The sequence below is a fragment of the Atractosteus spatula genome, chromosome 6, assembly GCF_055471065.1.
Source record: "Atractosteus spatula isolate fAtrSpa1 chromosome 6, fAtrSpa1.hap1, whole genome shotgun sequence".
NCBI classification, from domain to species: Eukaryota; Metazoa; Chordata; class Actinopteri; order Semionotiformes; family Lepisosteidae; genus Atractosteus; species Atractosteus spatula.
In genome coordinates this window covers 41060526-41084442 of record NC_142711.1, presented here as the reverse complement: position 1 = coordinate 41084442, position 23917 = coordinate 41060526, and the positions used below count along the sequence as shown (strand labels likewise).

Here is a 23917-nt window from a genome sequence, read left to right as displayed (position 1 = left end):
AGCTTGTGCTGTAGTTTAGCAGTGTAAGCTATAGCACCATAACTTATTTTATAGTTGAAAACTATACCTTTTTGTTGACTCGGCCTGTCTGCAGCACAGGCTCGGGTGCATGATTCTCCCTTGTCCTCTCACTGTCCCTTTCCTGGTTTGGTGCACTATTTATCTAAACTGGAACTAATGCCTGCTCCAGTATGTTTTGCTGTCTTGTCTTCTGTGAGTTGTGCATTGCCATCTTAGATAGAGGGAAAGCTTTGAGAAAAAAATAGGCCATGGGGGAGGTACCTCCCCTTGAGGATTTGTCACAGATACAAAATGCAATTAATAGGGTTTGTTAAACAGGGAAGGGCAAATTCTAAGTGTGATGTACTCACACTTCTGCCCCCCTACGTACCTGTGTAGGCGGAGTGGGGGAAGAGGGGGAACTTTCCTTGGTTTTTAGAAAAGGCAAGGAGAGGTGAGCTTTAAGGTGAAAGGGCAAAGACTGGTGGATTGCTACACTTTGTGGGGTGTGGAATGGCATAGTATTATATTCTGTAGACTGCACACAATGCTGTGATACCTGTATGTTTTCTAGCACTCTGTATTTGGTTGTGTGGGAAGTTCACAATTTTCTCATTCGGCATTAGCAAGACCTTACCTTTATCACATTCATCCTCTAAAAACTAAGACCGGAATCACTTTCATACCACTTCGGCCTCAGACTCTCCACAGAAAATGGTTCTGCTCCTGTCATGTTGTCTGTGCTTTACTTCATTACTTCTTTTTTTCCCAATCCTTGTTTTCATTGTCTCCTCATTCACAGCCCTCATAGTCCCTGAGGACTCCCCGGTTGTGGTGCTAGCAACTACTGTAACAAGTTTCCCCTCACCCTTTTACCCTTTCCTTTGTTTGATGTTCAACTTGTAAGGTGTCTGACCCTGGCTCTTACCACCCCTAAAGCTCCCATCCATGAACATAGCTGACATCTCTTCTTCTTTTGGGGGTTCTGCCAGGAATACATCCTCATACATTCCATCTAACAAATTGCAGCCAGCAGTAGTTGTTTTTCTACCTGCATGTAGGCTAATTCTCTGGGTTGCCATAGCATCTTTTGCTTCTGTTCCATTTCAGCACCCCTGAACATGTAAATTCTCACTGTGCTGAACTCTTTTCTAGTGCTACTCCCTTTCTGCCTGCTTCACCTCAGTAGCTTTTTTCCCTGGATTATCCCTTGTAAGTGAGGCAGTTGTGACAGAACTGTCATTTCCTCAGCCAGGCAAGCTAAAGCAAAAAAATCACGCTATACCTATGCATTAGTAAGCTTGTTTCATCATTTTAGAACTAGACCAAACAACTGAATCTCCACCATGTGCAGTTGTTTCCCATCTTATCATATTTTCCCAAGGATCTACACAACTATGGCCTTGTTAGGTAGCATGTCTTCACTGCTGGACACAAGATTCTGAAATGATATTTGTCTCCAATAGACTGAAACGTCTTTAAACAGCATGTACAGTAAATAATTGAGAACACAAAGTTTGTATGTCCACCCATTCATCCAGTTTTTAACCATTCATTTTTAAATCCAATTTAAGGTCAAGAGCTTATCTCAGACACAAGCACAAGTCAGGGTACTGTACATCCTGGATAGACATGCACACACAAGAGCTAATTTTTTCAGAAGCCAGTTAACCTACCAGAATGTCTTTGGGTTGCGAGAGGAAGCCACATGAACACAGGGAGAACATACAAATTCAATACAATATAAACAGAGAAACAGTAGCACCCTATGTCTGGAACTGAACCCAGGGCCCTAGTCCTGTAAGGAAGCAATGTAATCCACTACCATGCCACCCAAGTTTATACATGTAAATTTCCAATTAAAAATATGTTTTGTGTTTATTTTTTTTTTGTTGTTTCTCCAGCTTTTTAAGAAAAATTTAAAGAATAAAAAGACATGGTTTGAAGCCCGGGACTTCTGTGTAGCAATAGGAGGTGATCTACTCAGCATTCACAGTGAGGCGGAACTTCATGAAGTATATGGCAACATGTAAGTACAATAGCTTCTGTTAGGGACAGCTTCAGCTTCTGAAATGTCCAAAACACTTCTGGCTCCAAAACATGTAGCATTATACACATTAAAGAAATGTATCTATGATCATTATCATAGAAAGTGATACACAGTAAAACTTTTTCTGTATTTATCATTGTTAAATATTCCAGTTCAATTTTTTATACTATACTATAGTATTATTATATTATTAGTATGGTTATAATACGTAGTTACATTTTAATAGTTTAACTAATCAGACAGGTTTTTTTAAACCTATATTCACAGTCAGATAGCAAGGCAATATTTGTAGTGGATATTTCATATAATAAAATACCTTCTCAACAAAAGTGAAATATGTTATGTAATGTATACTGTCTGTATTATGTAATATAGTATATATATATAATATACATCAGCTGCAGCTCCTATTGTACTGTAGGTCATTTTATGTTTGAAAGTGATTTCATGTTCTGTATACAGTATTACCAACAGAAAAAAAAAATGAATGTACTCTTTAAGCCTAGTACTCTTGTATAATTGATTCAGGCATTTTGTCCAATTCAAAATATACATAAAATAAAGAGCAGAAATGATCAGAAAAAATCATGAACAATTTAATTAAAACCAAACAACAAATTAATTTTAGCTATTATTATATCTTATTTTTTAACTTCTAATTTATAGAGGTCATTTCTATAATGAAAATGCCTGGATTGGAATTAATCTTCATGATCCCAATGCTGGATTTATGTGGAGTGATGGAACATCGGTGAGACATTTTTAATTTTGTGACTCATAAACATGGTTATGAATCAGTTGAACTCAGTGTTCAGTAGCTCAGTGATCACATTATGCCTCTGGCAATCTCGTATTTACGTAGTTGATTAATTGTTTAGTTGCCTTGTGAATATACTTTACATACATATTTATATAGTGGACCTTGAAAAATAATCCCCAACCTTTCCATGATGTCCCATTTTGTGAAATTATACATTTAAAAAAAATGTTTCATTCAAAAACTGAATATATGTTATTGTAACAGAATTTTACACAAGGCCTTGGTAAGAGGTGTTTTTATTGTGAAATCATGAGCACTATTCTCCACTTAACTGTGTGAGTCTTTAAGGTAATTTTCTGCATCTGAATTAGTTAAGGTTTGTCACGTCATAGAGTTTGAATGCTAATGTGATCTTGATTTTTCCTTTTTTCTTTCATATTGACTCACTTTACTTTTTGCTTTATTTGACTGTTAATTTTTTCTTTGAATGAGTAGAATATCTTGTTAATACTGTAATTATGACTTCAAAATGTCATGATTCCAGCCTATAAAACAACAAAATATGCAATTACTTTTGCAAGCCACTGTATCTTTTCATATACAGTACAGTGTATACAGTTTAATAGAGATGAAACATTTTCGCAACTGTGTCTCAGGTTTCCTATGAGAACTGGGGATATGGCGAACCCAACAATCACAATGATGCAGAACTCTGTGGGGAAACGAGCTTGTTCTTTGGATTGCCTTGGAATGATCGACACTGTGAACACTACAATAACTGGATTTGCAAAATTCGGAGAGGTATCATAACATATGCACTGAAGGCCACAATGTTAATAGGATGTTTAAATTCTACCTGTCACTTTTTAGCAGTATGGAGTAGTAATTAGGGCCCTGAAATCAAAACAGAAGGCTCCGCTCCCTGGTGGGACACTGCTTTAATACAGTGGAACAAGGTACTGTATGTTTCTCTGATTGCTGCAATAATGTAGCCATCTATAGTATATTCATGGGTACAAATGTGAGAAGCTTAGATGAAAAGCATCGGCAAAAAAGTAGAAATAATAATCATACCTTTTCACAGTCATTGTCTATAGATCAATGGCCATCCTGCCTCATGCCTGTCACGCTGTGTGCTGTATTGTAAAATCAGTGCTGGAAAATATTATAAGATACATATACTTTTGTTGTTATTATGGGTTAAATTCTCATAAATAATTCACACAATGTTCTCTTTATTGTTTTAATCTTTGAAGAACAATGAGTACAAAGTAGTGCAGCAAGTCATACAATTAACAAGGAGCCTTCAGTATGTTATTTTGAAGGCTGCTTTTACTGAAACCAAATTAAAATGGTAACATTTTAAAGGAGATTTCTATATTCTTATAAAATATGGGATTTACATGTAAAATATAGAAAAATAATAAAAAAAGTGTTCCCCCACAAAAAAACGAATGAACAATCAAACATTGTGGTCAGTTCTTAAATATATGAAGGGTTTAGCTACAACCCATTTCAAATTGGAACAACATAGATTACAACATATGAAATATTATTCTTTCAGAAATCACAACACAAGTGCATGAGTACTTAACAGTTGTATACTGCAGTACTTCGTATTCTAATAAACACTTTCATTTTTCTACAGGAGTTACTCTGAAAGCAGCCCCAAATGCTACTGTGCCACGTAAGTTCATAAACGCTTTATGTTCATACAGTATACAGTGGCTTGCAAAATTATTCGGTCATATCCTATGCTGTCCTGTTTTGTAAAATAACAAAGTGATGCACACACATTTCTTAAACTTTATATTTTATTCATACTATTCTTCATATGCTCAAACTGGAGATTTCTTAGGGTAAATCAGTTAAAAGAAATGTCAGAAAAAAATGAATTATTTCAAAGTTGCCATTAGCCTCACAGCTTTAATTTAGTATTTTCTCTTCCTTTCTTTTTCATTTTTTGCTTTGAATGTGTGGAATAGCTTCTTTATAAAATAATTGCAATTTTAAAATGTAATTACTGCAGGCTATAAAGCAACAAAGTGTGAAACTATGCAAACGTATGTGCCTTTCAGAAGTATTCATGAAACTGAATACTTCTGAAAGGCACTGTACTGTATATGATGCTAATGACCACAGCCAGGTTCTATTAGGTTTAACCTCAAGCATAAGAGGAATGACTGTCTGAATAAAGTGAAGTTGTAATGAAGGTGCCAAAGTACTTTATTTGTTTAAGTGATATTTTGGTGTGCTCACACACTATTTTTTTATCGTCCATAAACATTTGAGAGACAAAAGCAAGCTTTAATTTTTCCCTTTGGAGCCCTACAAAAGCTTTTACACCCTCCTTTCTAATGGCACTAGTCCACGTATGAACCATCAAAAAAGCACAACATCTCTTATGTATCTTCTTCCCTCTTTAACTTCAAAGTCTCCACCAACATTCCTCAGAATACTTTCCCCATTAGCTACTGCTTTGACTGCCACATCTTCCTACATGGTGGACACACTGAATAGAAAGCAAATGTACTGCGTCTGAAAAAGTCAGTTAACCATGTTAAATAACTGATTGCCTGTCTGGGCACTGTAGTTCTAGCAACCTCTGCTGCACCTAAAAGAACTACAAACTACTGTATATGCCATGGCTAGCTTAAAGGCTTGTCTAGCTAAAAAAGTACCTCTTCTATCATTATTTCTTCACATACTGACAAAATGGAGTAGAAAATGGTGGAAAACAGCCAAGAGAAGAGGACTAGCATTTAAATAATAATAGTGGCATAGTTGCAAGGCAATTAAGGAAGCAAGTTTCTGAATGTGGACGCACCAATATTGAATGCAGGTGGCTGTGATTATACAGTTTGTTGAAGATAAATGGGCAAACAAAAGATGGGAAAGTTATTGAAAGTCCTGGAGAACCCTTGTGCTTGCCAGTTTTTGTTCCAACTGCGGCCCTAATCACCAGTGCAATATGATGCCAAGAATGAGTCTACTGGCTTGTTCATCCTGCATTGCAGGACAAGCACCGAGAATTACTGGTCTAGGAGATTTAAAGATAATATAATTAGAGAGATGGTACAATCCACACTCAAATTGTGATCGTCGCGGTTCCGTGCGGTATCGTGCCCCCGCCACTCCGTCTCGCAACACCTGGGCGCAAACCTGGGTCTCCTGTGTAACGCAACAGGGAACCAGCCGAATAAGCTAAGGGAGACCTCCCTCAGCCCAGGCGGCTGAGGTCCCTGCTACATGCAAGGAGGGCGATGACGTCATCGTGCCCAAACTAGCTCCTCTACAAAATGACAAAGCTCTGAAAAACCTATTAGAAAAATCAAGTATACAAATTCTATACATCGAGAAAATGGAATGCCATGTAATTGTTAGAAACAAATCTGACTTACATCTTGGAGACAGTCTGGGGAATGAGTAAAGACATGGCAACATCAGGTAAAGTAAAGGAAGGACATGAAAACCCAGAAAGACATACTGTATATAAAAATGACTTGCCATTCTGCTCTCTGTTACTGAGGAGGCTAGCTTGTTAAATATTGCATTATGATGGTATATTAAATATATTTATCTACAACAAATCATATTAATATTTACATACGAAGTATACAATTCCTGTGAACTAGCTGTTAAATATTTAGCTTCCTATAATTTTCATTTGATGAATGAACTTCCATGCAAGCTATAATGTCATCAGGCACAATAACACCCAGATGGCTAAGTGTTTTAGCAGATATCGCAGAGGTCTCTGGAGTACAGGATGTGTGATTAGTAAGACAAAGAAGCAATTGGTGATTACAAATTCTGTAATGAAATATAAAATATACAAATTGTGTTGTAAAACCCAAAAGAATTGTTATAAAATGAAGAAATAATTGACAATAATGCTTTCAAGGAACATAAATCCCAGTTTTCTTTCTGTATTTATTAAATACAGAATACAGAAATGACTTATACACTACTGTATATCTCATTTGACATTAGACATTTATGTTAAAATTGCTTCCAGTCTTTACAAAGCCTGAAATACAGTATGAAGCTGTCTAGTATTAATTATAGTTTAGGTAGAGTTTTTTAATTTGACCATAACTCTTTTCTCAGGTTTGTAATTTGTTTGCAATACTGTCTCTGACTATGTAGGTTACTAGCTAAAGAACTGTAACTTTTTTACTGGATTTTTTAATGTTGGTGTGTAATTTATAAAGCTATCTGGTTATGATTGGCTTGTGTCTTGCTCAGGCTCTCTTCTTCTCTTGCTGTTTTATATGCTCACTGTTTCACCACTCCAGCTCTACTTCCTATTATTGTTTCACTGTAAGTCACTTACAGTAGTACTGTATAATGGCACCAGCAAAATATAATAACAATCTGAATAGAATCTAAAATTGGAATTTTCACTTTAAGATATATAAGATAATATTATTTAAGATAATATAAGTGCTGCAAATCAGTTAAGCCATTTTGTTTACTGAGTGTTAATGTCATTACGGAGAAATATTTTATTTAATTAGTTTATGCATTTATTTTACACAATAACATGTATTTTTCCAGCTTCTGCAGGGGGCCCCATGTTCTAAACAACAGGTTCTTGCAGCTCAGCAAGTGACACCGAACATTATTTCTCTACAAGCAACTCAACGTCAACACTACATCATCATATGTTCTGCCATAACTGTGGATTCTTAGCAATAAACAACGCACAGCATAGCCTGTACTACAGCTGTGGCTACAAGACTTCCTACATGCATAGTGCCGCTCTGCTTTTTCAGACAGGCTTACTTGTCAGCTACACATGTTTCAAATTAAAAAACCTATTTTCAAATAAATTTAGTGGTCCAAATGTACAGTACCACACTGTCTAACATGCATGGCTGTTCAACAAGTGGCATTTTTCTCTGTTTTGCAGAATACAACATGACACAAGATGGTTGGATTGAGTATAATGGATCCCAGTACTACATGAATAGCCAAAGACTTCCTATGGAAGATGCAAGAGATCACTGTAAGAAGAACTTTGGTGACCTTGCTGTTATTGAAGGGGAAAGTGAAAGGACATTTTTATGGAAACAGGTAAGCGAGAAATGACTTTCACGACATTTAATACATTTAATAAATTATTTCTTATACTGTATTTTGATAAAGTCTTGTGTTAGTACAATTGTAAAAAAAAAAACTTAGCTTACTCTTCCAATAGAATGAAAATGAAATAACTTTTTTAAGGATTTTCATTCTTTTATTTCAGATATCCAGAGGTGATGAAGATCAATACTACATTGGCATGACTGTTGGTCTGGATAAAACATTTCAGTATGTATAACTAGCTTCTTTTAAAGCAAGTACTGTATCTACCCTCTGCTTATACACACTGAGGTTTTTCTATGTTCAGTCTTACTTAAGTCTCTTCCAAATTTGGTAGGTGAGTAGTTTCCTTCTGTAAAACACATCAAGTTAAATTGTTTTATGTTATTATTAAGTTAAATCAAATGTATGCATGCCCATGTTAAAAAGGTCATTTTCCATTCATCTACCCAATCTAAGAAAACCACTTGTTCATGGTGAAGGAAAGCATCACAGCAACACAGAGCATATCCTATAAACACAGAGTGCAAGTTAACCACAAAACAGTCTCAGAAGATGCAGATCTCTTTCATGAGGACAGAAAGCTACAGTTATTTAGCTGTGGCACAGATTATCAGTGAGCTAAGTGGTGGAATTCCTGGAACTTTATTGTTTTTTTGCTTTTTGCATTGCCACTATTTTCAAATGCATCTGAAGTCCAAATGCTCAGATACAAAGAACTTTAGCAGGATTAGAAATGTGTATCGAAAGTGAAAATTTGGATGGTAGGCTAATGGTCTGATAATCAAACACTATATCTTATACCTTGAGCTCTGTATTTTATTACTCCAATGAACTTTACTACTCAAACAATCATAAATAGCTGTGCATTCAATATAAATGTACTTAATTAAGTTTCATTTGGTTGGGGCAGTTGCAAGGCAGTTAGCATTGCTGCCTCACCTGGCTGGCTCATGGTTGCCAGCTTTGCAGTGTACTGTACACACCCTCTTTGCACCTTAGATGCAACTTCAGGTTACTATTCCATGTAACACACACTTGCCCAGAGTCACCTCTCCACAGCCAGCCAAAAAGAAGTTCAAGACAAATCTACATCTTGTAGATCATGTGATGGTCCAAGCTGCAAGAGAATATACAATTACTGCATTGTTTATTGTTGTTTTAATACAGGTGGTTAGATGGAAGCCCAGTAAGCTATGTAGCATGGGAAAAAAATGAGCCTAACTTTGCAAACAATGATGAAAATTGTGTCAGCATGTATAAAAACATGGGTAAGTACTGAGACTTTAATAGGAGAAAATCTGTTCAATATCTCAGGCTTTATTTACATGGTACTGTATATTAGACTGTTATCAGTCCACTTGTAGGGTAAATTTAATCCTATACAGCAATAGGAGAGCACTATAACTGATTAAAGATTTTTACACAATAAAAATTGTATGGTATAATATTTATTCAGCTTTGTAAATGGTAGGGAAACTTTTCTAAGGAATGAAATAGTTTACGTGATAACTTTGTATCTAAGGTAAATTGAGATTCACTACATTATTTAGTGCTGAAACCTCCATGATTTCAATATCATATGCTGTACACAGATACATAATTTTCCACTTTTGTTTTCGTGTTACCAGATTACATTGTATTTGGAATGTCACTAACCAGGTTAACAGATGTAAAGCTTGACAGTTATTTGTGGATTGCTTCTTCTGCAGGGTTTTGGAATGATATGAATTGTGGTGCACCTCTTGCCTCCATATGTAAAAGAAGCAGCAATTTTGTTAACACCACTGTGGCTCCAACGGCCATTCCCAAAGGAGGATGTCTGCCTGACTGGCTCTATTTTGAGGGAAAGGTATTATTACAGCAAGGAAACACATTCAGTTTATGTGCTAATGCCTCATTATTTGTTGTGATTAGAAATGTTGTGATTAGAAAAATATCAACTATATTTTAACTGTAATTTATGCTTTATACTGTACATTTCCTAAAAACACATAGTTAATTCTTCTTCAGATTAATTGTAATTTAGTAATATCTTTCAGATGTCTTGATAATTGTAACAGGCTGTATATATGCATTGACATACATTACTCATGCACATACAGTACGTATGCACAATTACTTGATATATTTCATCGATTGCAACATTAAAATGCCACTTCATACATTAATAAAGAAGTATTTCATAAACATAATTTCAGAGAAAATCTGTCCAAGAATTTAAAATAAATGGAGCAGAAAGATCAAGACCATGCTCTCATCAAGAGCTTTGGAATTTTTTTAGTTTACTATGTACTGTAACTACATGTAACTGCTAATGTAACTGCTAATTTGGACATGGTATTGGGACACAAATTTCGTGTTCTAAAATTTTTGTTTCAATTCCAATTTGATGAGAACTACAAAATGTAAATAAATTTGTAAGGTTTCCCTAACATTATAGCATAATAATAAAAACATATTCTGTATATATATATTTGGTTGTCTGTGATGGGGCTATATATGCAGTACCTGAGTAGAAGCAAGGGTTTTACATATCGTGACATTGCACAGTAGATTGAAATGGGACTTAGAATACTTTACAAAATTTAAAAGAAGCATCAAAAAATTAAAATGCATTTTCATTTTGTGAAAAGAGGTAGTGTGGTATATCATTATCCAATGTAAATTCCTTTTAGTTTCCTAATCTTAGAATCTGAAATACTTTGATGTCTTACATTTTCCTAGTGCTACAAAATGATTGGGTCCAATCCTGCTGAACGAAAGACATGGCAAGATGCAAGAAATTATTGCATCTCTGTGGGTGGAAATTTAGTTTCCATAACGAATGAAAAACAACAAGGTATGAGAGGAACTGAATGTAATGTCCCATTTAACACACAACATTCAAATGTTCCAATTTTCCATCAAGTTGCATTTGATGTGTAGTACACATCAATTCCAGTAATAATTTCTGAAAACATTGATGTACTAAAGAGCAGCATTTGTTATTTTATTTTTATTTATAAATATTAATTATTATATTTCTTTTATAAATATAAAAAAGTGATTTTATAATAACAGCAGTTATCTTATAGATGTGATTCTACTGGTATTTCTTATAATGTAATTGAGGAGTGTCAGTAGTTTATTTTAGACCAACCAAAATTATACTTTACTATATCACAGCATTATTTTTAAAGAGTATACACAGCTTCTCATTTTAAGAACATTAGAACAGTTACAATCTAGAGTGCCATTCAGCCCATTTAGTCCAGTGCCTTGTGAAGGTATTAAAACCCTTCCATAATTTTCTTTGCTTTAAAGCAAATCATTGCTTTAAAGCTTGAATTCACTAAAACATATCTCATATTTCATATCAACTTTGCATCTGAGTGATCTTTCAAAAATGAGGCCAAGGGTGTTATGACAAATCAAAACAAATTCACCATTTGGTCTAAATATGGCACAGACCCAACACAGCAAATCTCTTAGTCAGCCATCACTACAGTCAAGCAAAGTGTTGACAGCATCATGCTATGGGATGGTTTTCCTTAGCAGGAAATGGCTTGTTGGGACTGAAGGAAAAGCGTGCATGGAGCTACAGTAATAGCAGGCAAATACTAGAGGAAACCCTGAATACATTTGCAATAGTTTCTGATTACTTTGCAAGGCACTGCAGTAGCTAATTGATTCAAGGTTTTCTTCCAACTTTTTTCTTGAAAGAAGCCAGGGTATGTTGTACTGTAGGTGTTGTTTTTAAAGCATAATGAAAGGTCACTGTTTAGGTTTTATATTTCAATTATTGCTACACCATCATTATCTCCTTCTTCAGGGTTCCTGACCACCAAGCTTCAGGAAATGACAGCAGATGTGTGGATTGGGTTAAATGACATCAATGCAGAAATGCGGTTCCTCTGGACTGATGGGAAAGGGGTTTACTACACCAACTGGGCAAAGGGCAACCCAGTGTCTGTGCCTGACGGCAGATATCTCCACTCAGATGAGGTACTCCACATCTTAAGGCAACACATTTCGTTCTGTATGTACATTCAGACAAAATTAGGAAAATATAAAAAACTTACACCTTCACTGAGAAATTAAAATAAGAGTTTCTCCGGCGTTCAGATATATCAAAATATAAAAGACATGTAACAAATAGAAATGTAACTAAGAGTCATTTTCAAAGAGGATGTTTCCATTTTTTATTTTTGTCTTATACTGCAGAAGTTACACCTGGAATTGGCTGCAAAACCAACTACCTTGCAGTATTACTATAAATCACTTGTCAGTTAACTCTTCTTTATAGAATAATGTGCTTTATGATTAACAAAACTGTATGAGTGGGGGAGAAAGAATTATATTCACAATCTTATATTTACACTGACAAACTATGTATCTACTAATATGAATATGAATATGAACTTGCATCTTCATTGTGCATAGTAGGAATAGTGATCTTAAAGCTGCATATTTTGTCCCTTTTCATAAAAGAATCCAAGCCCAAGTCTTTTGTGAATTTAGTAAGCAACACTGCTCTGCTTTCAGGCAAATACATGTATATGACAAAGACAATATAAGCACACCATCTAAATGTGGTTGTACATTTCCTTCTGTTGTTACATTTTTAACTTAAATAGCCTTTTCAGAAAATTTGAAGTAAGCAGAACACAAACTCTCCATACTACTGAATTTCTGAAAATGTTCATTGCCCAAGTGGCATACAGAGCTGAAACATCATGTGCAGGTTAAACCACGTAGTATTACGTACAGTACCTAACCCTCTTTTATCAAAGAAAACTTTGGTCTTGTGATATACAGTCATGTAAATGTTCCTCAGCGAAGATCTTACTATTGGATCTTTCAATCAGCAGAGAAAGTGGAATAGACTGTAGCGTGCACATAAACTAGTTTAATGAATATTTTAGGTATTCTTAAAACTCCAGATATGTTTGCCAAATTAATGTTCAATTTTGGTACCATGTTTTAAAATTCCGTCAATGATGGTTATGAACAGACCCGGTCTTCTCGATATTGTTTGGATACCTATATATTTAGATATATACAGTATATAGGTTTGTCCCACTGTACATATACAGTATATGAATGTGAGCAGCAGAAATATTTTCAAAAACCAGTGTTTCGTCCTGAGTATTGCTAGTCTCTTCTCTAGGAATTTGACTGTGTAGTGCTAGTGAGCAGTTCCCCCACGATGGCTGGACAGTGGAAAGTTGAGGACTGTCTGTTGTCGAGGCCTTTCATTTGCCAAAGAAAAAATGGTGAGCATTGCAGTCTGTCAAGATTTCTCTGATAACACACTGGCAACAGTAAAAGGAAGATTTTAAGGGTCAGCCTCATAAAAGTGCACACAAAAAGAAAAATGTATTTATTTGAAGGCCGATTTTACAATCGTAAATAATTGATATAAAATAATACAATTTGTTTATGGATAAAAAGATATTTGGTTTAACATATTTTGATATATATGCACTACAATGTAACAGGCAAAAAGCTGTTTTATTGATCTAATTTAAAAGCTGATCTGTGTGCGACATGATTTCTCTCGAGGTGCATTCTGCTCCTTTTTCAAATGTGTATCTATAGAGATTATCCTGATAAAATGCTTTCTCTAGTACTGGTTTTGTTTCCTTTTCCAGATCCTTTGATCAATAATCCGACAACAACAGCACCACCTGGTGGTTACATTAAGTTTGGCAATAACTCCTTTAAAGTGATAAATCAGAAAATGAACTGGGACGAAGCCAGAAGACAATGCAAAGCAGATGATGCAGATCTGGCTAGCATTCTGGACTCTATAACACAAGCCTTTGTTAGGCTTCTAGCACATAAATACAAAGAACCCATGTGGATTGGACTTAACAGCAATGTGGTAATGTAGCGCAGTTAACAGTACTATATATTAATAAGAGGGGCTCCTTTTATTTGTGTGGGTCTAAGCGCCTGGAATTCATGTTGAATCTTGTAGCCCAGAACTGCATCACTTTTTAATGCTACTGTAAGTCTCCTACAGTTAACACTGAAACAATGGAAGCCTTTGACAAGTGTTTTAGATTGTGTTGGATCCTTAGGTTCAGTAATACTTTCTCCCATATTGTAGCTGTAAAATGTGTTAAAAAATAATTTGCAATTCCAAATGAGAGCATTAAGGGAAAAAAATCAAATTTAATATAAGATAAACCTAAAGAAATGTTAAGGAACAAGTAATAGGTTTATCCCATGCTGAAAAGAGAGGAATGAAAACACAATGTTTCGGCTGTGGAGTCTTCTTCGGATAAAAGAAGAAGGCTCCACAGCCAGAACGTTGTGTTTTCTGTCTTCTATTTCAGCATGGAATAAACCTATTACTTTTTCCTTTGCAGCCTATGTATGCTGACGCAGCTACCCACCTGACTTACATAAAGAAATTTGGTTAAACATGCCTGTACATAATACAGCTTGTCCAAGAAAGCTTTAAAATACAAAGAAGATTTGCTAATAACAATTTAGCTGGATTTAAGTCAGATGATTATAAAACCCAGAGAACAATTACCAGTGTGTTGCTGTTTATTAAGTGTAATGCAACTTACTGTAGCTGCATAGAGGTGCTGAGACTGCATTTAAAAAGCTTCCTCACAAGGACCTCCCTAGTGGCTCATCTGGCAAAGGTGTTTTCTCGAGGACAGATTGAGCTCTATGATCATATATACAGTACATAAAGATATTGAATTGTGACGTATTTTTTTATTAAATGACAGAGTAGAATTTTTTTGTTTTTTGTCAAATGAGCTTATTTTATCTACTATTAGGACTGCAGTGCTCAAATGGGTGGGCACTGCAGGAGGAAGTGTGGGGTTAGTCAGTTAGGCTTTCTTGGCTTTGAGTGATACAAAGACCCCGGTGATCTTTCTAGGAAGGAATTGCACTGTCAGTGAAGGACATGTCTTTTGTGCTATTGCTGCTGAATCTGCTACGTGGTGCTGTGAAGCCTATGACATGATACACTTACTCCTTCTTCACTGTGTGAAATTTCTGTATTTATAGCTCTGAGCCAAGAAATAAAAACACTCAAATGGCGTAACAAAAAGTAACTGGTTGTTCTATTTAAAAAAAAACCTTTCTTGGTTAATTTGTTCCTTTTTTTCAGACCTTTGGGTATTTCACATGGATCGACAACTGGAAGTTACGTTTCACGAAGTGGGCTGCTGGGGAACCTAGAAATAACATTGCTTGTGTTTACATGGACGTTGATGGGACGTGGAAGACAGGGCTCTGCAATAACACTTACTACTCCGTGTGTAAACAGACAAAAGGTAAGATACCCTGAAAAGTAATTAAATGAATGTCTCGGGTATACAAAATGTTATGCTTGTTTTGTTGTAAAGTAGTAAGTTGGTCAGGACCAGCTCGAGAGAGGGGTTCCAGACCCCTTTTCAGTTCACCTTAAAAGCCAGACGCTCACTCTGTTCTGGGCTCTGCATTGGTTCCCATACCAGGTGAGTCCAGGACCTGGAAGCGCCTGGTCCCATCAAGCTTTTAAAGTTCCTGTTCCTGCTGGTTCCGACCCGGTTCCTGTTTTAATTCTGTTTGTCTTGGATGGACCGCCCAGTTCTGGATTTTGCCTTTTCTCGGATTCCCCATTGGACTCAGTTTTGGACTGTTTGCCTCGGCCACACCTTCCCAGAACACCAGTGCACTATGGACATGCCCCGTTTTCATTCCCGTCTCCCGCATGCTTTTTTCCCCATGTTTTCCTCACTCTATCCCGGATTGTGTCATCTGCATAGGGTCGGAAAGAACACCTCCAGGACAGTACTTAATTTGTGCAAGGGTTTAATTCGGTTCTTCAGTAAGATCCTAATGAATGCGAGAATGATAGAGACAAATAGATATAAAGCATTTGGTGAGGTTCACCTAGCTAAGGGCTTGGAAAGCCTATCCAGGACTGGATGTCTGGAGGTGGGGGTATGTGAGAGAGGCATATGAAAGGAAGTCCTGGGTGTAAGGTTTATATACTGTGCATAGACGAGTGGAAGTGTGCGAGATTAACCTTCCTCCTGAATTTCCGTTATTACTTATGTTATAATTCCATTTAGCTCAACAAGTTTAATACCCTTTTCTAGGCTTTAAAATCATTACTTGAGTTATTTTAATTGTCTGAACCCTTCAAAGCACCATGACAGACAACTAAAATGGGGTAAATTGAAGGCAAAAAAGACTATTTCAGTTACCTGAAGTCTTAAATGTGGAATAAAAATGAGAAACTTCTCTCATGGACTGAGGTTTTACAAGCCTGGGTAAGACCAGTACGGTACAATCTCACTGTACTGTACCTTGAATGGCCATCCCAGTTTTGAAGAGGGGTCTAAACATCAGTTCAGCTGGGCTGAACATACACATCATATATTGCGCCACATCTACTGTATAATGTACTATTAAATCATAAACAAACACCCGTGGATTAATGAGCAGTCGTTAGTCATGTGTGGTGCCTGATAGCACAACTTTGTTATTTATACTGTAGCAACTCTGCCTGTTATGAAGCAGACCAAAGCAGACATGGTGAAACATACAGTATAAGACTGATTGTAATGTAGTGTGTTGTACAGATACAGGTCAGACCACAGTCAGAAAGAAAATGTGTGTTGTGCTTGTTAACAGATGTTGCTCCCACTGAGCCTCCACAGCTTCCTGGTAATTGTCCTGAACCCAAAAAGAGAAGAGTGTGGGTGCCATTCCGTGGTCACTGCTATACATTTAGCGCTTCAGTGGTAGACAACTGGGCCCATGCTTCTGTGGAGTGTATGAAGCTTGGTATGTTTCTTTTGTTATTCTTTTCTGTTTAATATTGCACATTCTTATTTTCCGTGGTTATTTTAAAACTGTGCTTGTCATAATTTTCTTTTTATCTTTCTGACAAATGTACTGTAATTGAGAAATATTTGTTTTCACTGAAAATATTATAGTGAAATGAATAATATTGTTACGTATAATTAAGATTGAAAAATATCCCATGCTAGGTGGATCTCTCGTCGCCATTGAAGATCCCACAGAGGCTGCGTTTTTGCTGCAAAATGCTGAACTGCAGCGAGACCGAGCAAAGTCTTTCTGGATAGGACTTTACAAGAATGTGAATGGTAACAGCATTTTGATTTACAAACAGATACCGTCTCTATTAAATACTTCAGTTGTCTAGGTTACATTCACTTGGTGATTTATTGTATAATGCATGAATAATGTACAATTATATTACATTCTAATACATTGTAATGTAATATTACCTTAGGCAGCTTTGCATGGTACTGCTGAAAGTGCAGTAGTTTATATATAGTTTTATATTATTTGCTCAATATAAAATGAGCAAGCTTTAGATTAAAAACAAGAGTATCTGAAAATGAAATTTACTGGGAGTTTGTTAGACCAGTGTAATCAAGCCTGTTTGATACTAATGAATAAATATCCCTAAAGAAGCCATAAAAAGAAATCCCTTTTTATCAACCCAGCTCTAAAACACAGATTGTGAAATACATACAGTTTTTCTTATTAGTAATAAAAGTTTTAATGTCTGCTTACAAGGTCTTGTATGTCTGCTTACAAGGCCTCAATGCAGTGGTTCTAATTTGAATGATTTTGCAATTCAGGTCAGCATCTGAATACAGTATGAAGTACAATACTTTTCAGCCTTCGGTTACCCAAATATAAGTGCAGATACTGTATCATTTAAACTGTTATCTTTAATTTGTAATCACCTTCAAAATCTCCATTCTTACTTTGGTTTATCAGAATGGTAGGACCCCAGTGCTGGTTAAAGAAATACATAGTGCGTGTACATTAATTTTTCCTTGTTTTCTTCTTCTACAGGGGCATGGCTATGGATAGACAACAGTGTGGTGGACTACACTAATTGGAACAGTGGTGAACCATCACGTCAAAATGATGAATGTGTTGAGATGTACTCTGACAGCGGGATGTGGAACAATGCAAACTGCCATTCATACAAAGCATATATCTGCAAAGCAGCAAAAGGTGACACCGATCTTTTCATTCAGACTAATCTGTGTGATGGCAGTTCAGTAGATAATTAGAAAAAGTCAGAGGACAAAGTCATCTCATCAGGTGATCTACTTAGTTGAAACTTGGTTTTGGTGAGCACAAGGAGTGCTGAGTTTACTCAAAACGACAGGGCAGCTTCTTAAATACTTCTGAATCCGAATAACTTGTTCTGACACCTCACATTCAAGAGCTTGCACAACATACATGTAGTTTTTCTTAGACTCTTAGCATACTGTAGCTACTGTAGCTGTCAAGCAGAAATCTTTCAGTACAAAAAAAGAAAAGGGAAAAAGAAAAAGACATACTGGGACAGTATAAATGTCAAATGGGCATGCACATTGTCATCAGAATTATGGATTTATGTGTAAATTCTTCATTCTAAAAAAAGGCTTTTATTAAGTATGCAACCTTAAAAAGAGCAAACTTCAGGAAGTGGTCTACTTAATTTAAATGCTTTAAACTTAGAAGTTGATGAAAATTCAATATTTATATTTGATTAAATTCAGCAAAATCAGACAGTTCAGTTCATACAGTTGAACGTGAATTACTTGTTTTTGATACAACATCAGCTGTTAAATTGTCTAGCAATGATTTTTGGATAAAACAATTGGAGTTGGAGTTATAAGTCATCAGAGTAGAGTACAGTAGCTATTGGCTTGAATATAGTTATTATAGGGAAAACCTTTGAGGGTTACAGTGTTTTTAAGTGCCAGCAGAAGTTGCTGTAAAATATGGGACATATTAATATAAATGTAGTGCTGACCATTTTAAAGCACTAGAAACCAAGACCAAGAGGCCTCAAATTGTGCTTCATATCTATATACTGTATATCTATTGGATGTCTGCCAATGTGTTTTTTGCATTTTTGCTGATATTATCTTTTCTTTTTGTACAGTCATTCCACCAACCCAGAAAAGCCCAAAAACTGAACAGCGTAAGTGTCTCTTTTTTTTGATGTTTCTAATGCTTTAGTAATCTTTTATGGAAATACTGTATGTGAGGGAAAAGTGTTTAATGACTTTACATTGTTTTTCTTAGCTAAATGTAAGTTATTACATTTATGGACATAGAAGACTAAAATTTTAATCAAGTGTGTAATTTTACCTGATCCACTTGCTTACTTACCAGTAAAGGCTGCCTAAATGTTTTTGAATATTTTTTATTCGGAAGAACAGTAGTAAGAAAGTCTCCACATTCTGTGAGCACAGTTAAAACTAAGGATTTAAAACTGGCACAATGTTCCTTTTTATTTGTTGTTTTTAATGGGCTCTGTGCATTTCATTGACCTTTCTTCTGATGGTAAAATTTAGTTGTATTCTAAGTCATGGAACAAAAAAGGATATACATTTACTGTAAGTACAGTAAAGAAGCGGCATATTCACTTCAAGTTTGAGATTTAAATTACTTTTAACAAGGAATTTATTAATCCAGGAAAAACATACCTCTTATTCAAATGATTAAAATGTGAGACTCTTGAGCACTGGATTTTCTCTCCTCATATATAGATTTTAAAAACATGTCTGTGTATTCAATCCTACCGAATAATTTTCAAAGCAAACTGTACATGCAGTATATATCTTATATACTGTATGTATACAGTACACACACAGAAGTCTTGATAGTTGTTTTATTATAAATTGTATAAAAACAAACATAACAGCATTTGATATACATCTTTTATTTATCGTAGATGCTGGTTCTGGAGAACAACCACCCCATGGTTATGCTGGAATTGTGGTTGCCATTATTATCCTCATAATAACAGGAGCTGGACTTGCTGCCTTTTTCATTTACAAGAGAGGACGCAGGCCTGTCCAAGGAGAGTGCAATTTTGATAATACACTATATTTTAATACAGATACCTCTTCATCACCTGTTGACACTAAAGTCCTGGTAGCTAACATTGAACAGAATGAACAGGCCACAATCTAAAGATGCTGCATGTGTGTGCAGTGAACAAAAAAGAAAAATCAACTTATTAACCTTTTTCCCTGGCTGCTGTGGGGTCTTTAGAGCTATGGAATCTTTTATGAAGCTTCCTGATCTTGATTCACTGGACTTTTGGAGATTTCTTCTCGTCTGACTCTAATTATTACAATTGTGAAATGTAAACAAAAGCATTGTAAAAGTAAAATGGTAAACTTTTGCATGTACTTTTTTTCCCATCCTGTTTATCTTGGTGGCAATTGGTGTAAAATTCAAGCTGTTATCAAGAAAACAATAGGCTTCAGGATTGTATGCTTTCTGAACGAATGCAATGTAACAGCAAACCTACGCTCTTCAATGATTTTCTGAAAGACCACATTCAAAACACAGCATTCTACCTACTTAAAGTCGATTTTGCACCACAGCACAAGTCTGCGAGCTATACAATCAAGCTTGTGAATACAGAGGAGTTTACCTTAAGATAAAACGAAATTGAATCACGGACAGTCAGTGTGACACACCCTTAGTGTGTCTTTACTGTCATTCCCATCATACGAACAAGTAATAGGTTTATTCCATGCTGAAAAGAGAAGAAAGGAAACACAACGTTTCGGCTGTGGAGCCTTCTTCGGGTTTCACCTGAACTACATATTCACATCATACTTTTTGTTCCCCAAACTCACTATGGGTCACTACTATTCTCACCAAATGTATAATATGATAATATGATCCTTTTTCCAGCAAATACCCTCAACATTGATTTCAGTTCCTGAGACAGGAACTCTCCCACGTTTCTTAACCAAACTACACGGCAAATAAATATTTTTGGCAAATTTTATTCATTGTGCTTCTTCATGGTGTTTTATAAAATGTTCCTTTTACCTTTCGTTATTAGTGTTTAACTTGATAAAACAGCTGGATGAGAAAACATTTCTTTGACTGTAAATAAAAGATCAAAAATTAAAACATGATTGTTAAAAATAATGTGTTGATAATGTTCTTGGGATACACCTGGGATAGGAATACATATACTGAATAGCTTTTTGATGTTAGCTGCTTCAACAAAAAGTTTTTCCTGTTTTGTACTTCCTGATTCCTGCTAATACCAAATCTTGAACTAGGAAAAATGATTAGATGAAGTCCATGCAAAGGTGATGATAATTAATATAAGAGGCAATGTTTTCCCTATAATATCCATATACCTTTTAACTGAAAAACTGTTTAAAATTATTCTGAATTTGTGCCACATGTACTGTACAGTAGGCTTTTTGTTTTTTGCTGGTGATGTCAGCCTCTAACTATTCTGTATCATAAAAAAGGGTGTAGAGGTATACAGTAACATTTTTTACTCACATCACCAGTTTTGTTAAAGTGGAACTTTGGAATATTATCCAAACACAGAAAACCTGTGAAAAGGTTCAAATACATACAATTCTAAATTAAATATCAAACAAGGCCATTATAATTAAATAATCATTGTGAAAAGTACTTAATTACAAATTATGATTAGAAAACAACTTCAATACTGCACTGCCTCAGACTGTACGGTGTTTACTACTATCCAAAAGCAAGTGAAAAGTGAAGCAACTGTTCATCTTATGTATGAGGCAGACCTTTACAGCAATTAAAGAAAAAATAGAGATTGTGCAGAAAATGGGATTTAAAATTGCTCATATCATGTATATTCTGTATATATGTATGTATATGCCAAAGAAAGTTCAGCAATATATAGTAGCTGGATAGCTTGTTGCAGGCTCCACATGTTTTTGAATAAGAAGGTGCTTCCTATCCATCCATACATTTTCTAACAGCTTTATCTAATACAGGGTGGTGGAGGAGCCAGAACCTATCCTGGCAAGCAATGGGCGCAAGGCAGGATACACAGACACAGACACAAACATGCACACACTCCAAGGCCAGTTTTCCCAGAAGTGAATTAATCTACCAGTATTCTCTTGGACTGTGGGAGGAAACCAGAGCACCATTTGGAAAATCATGTGAACACTGGGGAGAACATACTACTCCGTGCACAACGCACCACAGAAACTGGACCCAGGGCCTAGAACTGCAAGGCAGCAATGCTAACTACTTTGCCCAGTGACTTCTGTCCTCAGTTTTAAATGCACTTCCACACAGTTTCCACTTACAGCATAGCCGTGCTTCATTGTTGATTCCGGAGATATTCTTTGACTTAGTCAATTTCTTCGAGAAATTTAAAAACTCAAATCGGGTCTCCTCATTAAAAAGGGTTGATTCTTTTAGCCTGTCAGTGTCAGAGCATTCCTGGAAGTCCAGTAGGTGGTTGATTCCAGCAATATTTGTTTAGTACCCAAAATAATGCACAATAATCTAAATGAGCTTTGTCTGGTGTATTGCTCAATTTTAACATAGCATCCCTTGATATTTTAAGTGGATAACCTACCAGTATGTTTGTTTTTTTATTGCTTCCCAAAAACTTTTGTCAAGAAGATATACAAGATGTACGGTTTTAACATAAACACATAAGTCATATTCATAAGTACCTTATTTAAATTTGTTTTTTTCTCATTTTGTATATATAGTTTATATTTTGGCTGCCTGAATTTAATACTGTGTACTTCTAAAAGTCTAAATGCTTTTAAATTTAATCTGCAGCTTCTATAGAATTTATCAATCCTTCTGTTGTGTTATATTTCACCAGTTTAGTATGTATGTAAGAATCTAGCTAAATTAAGAATAACAAAGTTCATAATTTGCATCCCTGTGATACTCCACTAGTTACATAACCCTGATTAGATTATAAGTAGCCCTTATCTACAAATATATACGTTTCACAATAGTTTTCACATTATACTTCAATGCATACTATATTATGATCATATTATGATACTCTTACCACTGTTTCCCTCTATCTTAATTGTTTGAAAAGAACAGAAGAAATAAGGAATTTTAACAACTACTGTAGGAAGCTCAATGAACAAAGTAGCTGAATGAGTCAACAGCAGGAATGGTCACAGTTGAGCAACTAAATAGCAGAAAAGATACAAAACAGAAGTAAAAATGCTAGACAGAGTTTGACCAAGGAGAGGTATCAAATGCAATCATTCAGATCTCTGAGACATGTGCAGTGTGGTTATTGCTTCTTACAGTTTTAAGACTACTACATCCTCCTGGCCAGTCTTTTTATATTTATTGAGCAGTCAAAACTGAATCCCTGCAGTAAAACACTGTACTTAGTGTAAACCATGAGCTGTGTAGGTGGTAAAATAAAATCCTCCACTGGCTTGTTTTGTGCTCTGGCAAGTGCTGAAAGTAGAGGGGAAGCCACTAGCAAGAACAAAAAACAATTTCAACATGTGACTGAAGGGGTGTGAAGGAGTATTCCCCTGACTTCAAGCACACATTGGCAGATAAGGATATGTTACTTCTGTTACTTCTGGATCTGTTTTTACATTTGCATCTACACAGAAAGTACATTATATCTGACGTTGTTTTACACTCCATCTTTTTACATTTCTGTGTAAATGTAAACCCACTATGGCATACTGTACTGGAAATAATTTCTGCATTTGGTTGCATTCTAGCATTGAGTGGAAGATTTGAACTGAAGTTTGGGTGGGTTTATGACTAATATTATTTTTGTCTTTCTAAATCAAAATCATTCCCGCTGTAATTTCCAGAAAGCTATATACAGTGTATTGCATATTTGTATATAATATGTAAATCGCTCTTTTATATTTAACTTATATATCCCTCTTCCACCTCATCTCCACCTTGAAGCTCCCCCTTGGTTAACTCCTCACTCTGCATGGGGGCCCTACCAGTTCCTGATTGGCTGAGGATGAGTAACAATGCACTCTGACCTTAGGGTTGTAAACAACTTGAGATGAGATTCTTCCTCGGAATCTCCCAGACAGTAAGGCGCCAGAGATGACCATTTATTAGGGTGGCTGATGTGTCTCAGCCTTGGGAGTTGTTCCTTATCAGGACACTCTATCAGCTCGAAAAACACCTTAAATGTGAACCAAATGGAATGGCCTCTCTGTATCCAGCACCACTGAGATGAAGGAGAGAGGGACTGGCAA

At 35.8% G+C, this 23917-nt stretch overlaps 1 protein-coding gene across 1 annotated transcript in view; it reads left to right on the top strand.

Moving 5' to 3' along the window:
- The window catches only part of mrc1a (mannose receptor, C type 1a), a 43943-nt gene extending 23109 nt beyond the window's left edge, over positions 1-20834 (top strand). Inside the window, exons 13-30 of the mRNA XM_088919428.1 lie at positions 1905-2029; positions 2717-2801; positions 3467-3611; positions 4459-4497; positions 7726-7889; positions 8062-8126; positions 9069-9169; positions 9611-9750; positions 10626-10740; positions 11713-11885; positions 13051-13156; positions 13535-13767; positions 15022-15187; positions 16536-16688; positions 16895-17011; positions 17736-17900; positions 18823-18861; positions 19618-20834. Of these exons, the coding sequence (XP_088775554.1) occupies positions 1905-2029; positions 2717-2801; positions 3467-3611; positions 4459-4497; positions 7726-7889; positions 8062-8126; positions 9069-9169; positions 9611-9750; positions 10626-10740; positions 11713-11885; positions 13051-13156; positions 13535-13767; positions 15022-15187; positions 16536-16688; positions 16895-17011; positions 17736-17900; positions 18823-18861; positions 19618-19859 (2373 nt within the window). The 3' untranslated portion in view covers positions 19860-20834. The remainder of the gene's footprint in view (positions 1-1904; positions 2030-2716; positions 2802-3466; positions 3612-4458; positions 4498-7725; positions 7890-8061; positions 8127-9068; positions 9170-9610; positions 9751-10625; positions 10741-11712; positions 11886-13050; positions 13157-13534; positions 13768-15021; positions 15188-16535; positions 16689-16894; positions 17012-17735; positions 17901-18822; positions 18862-19617) is intronic.
- The last annotated feature ends 3083 nt before the right edge of the window (positions 20835-23917 follow it).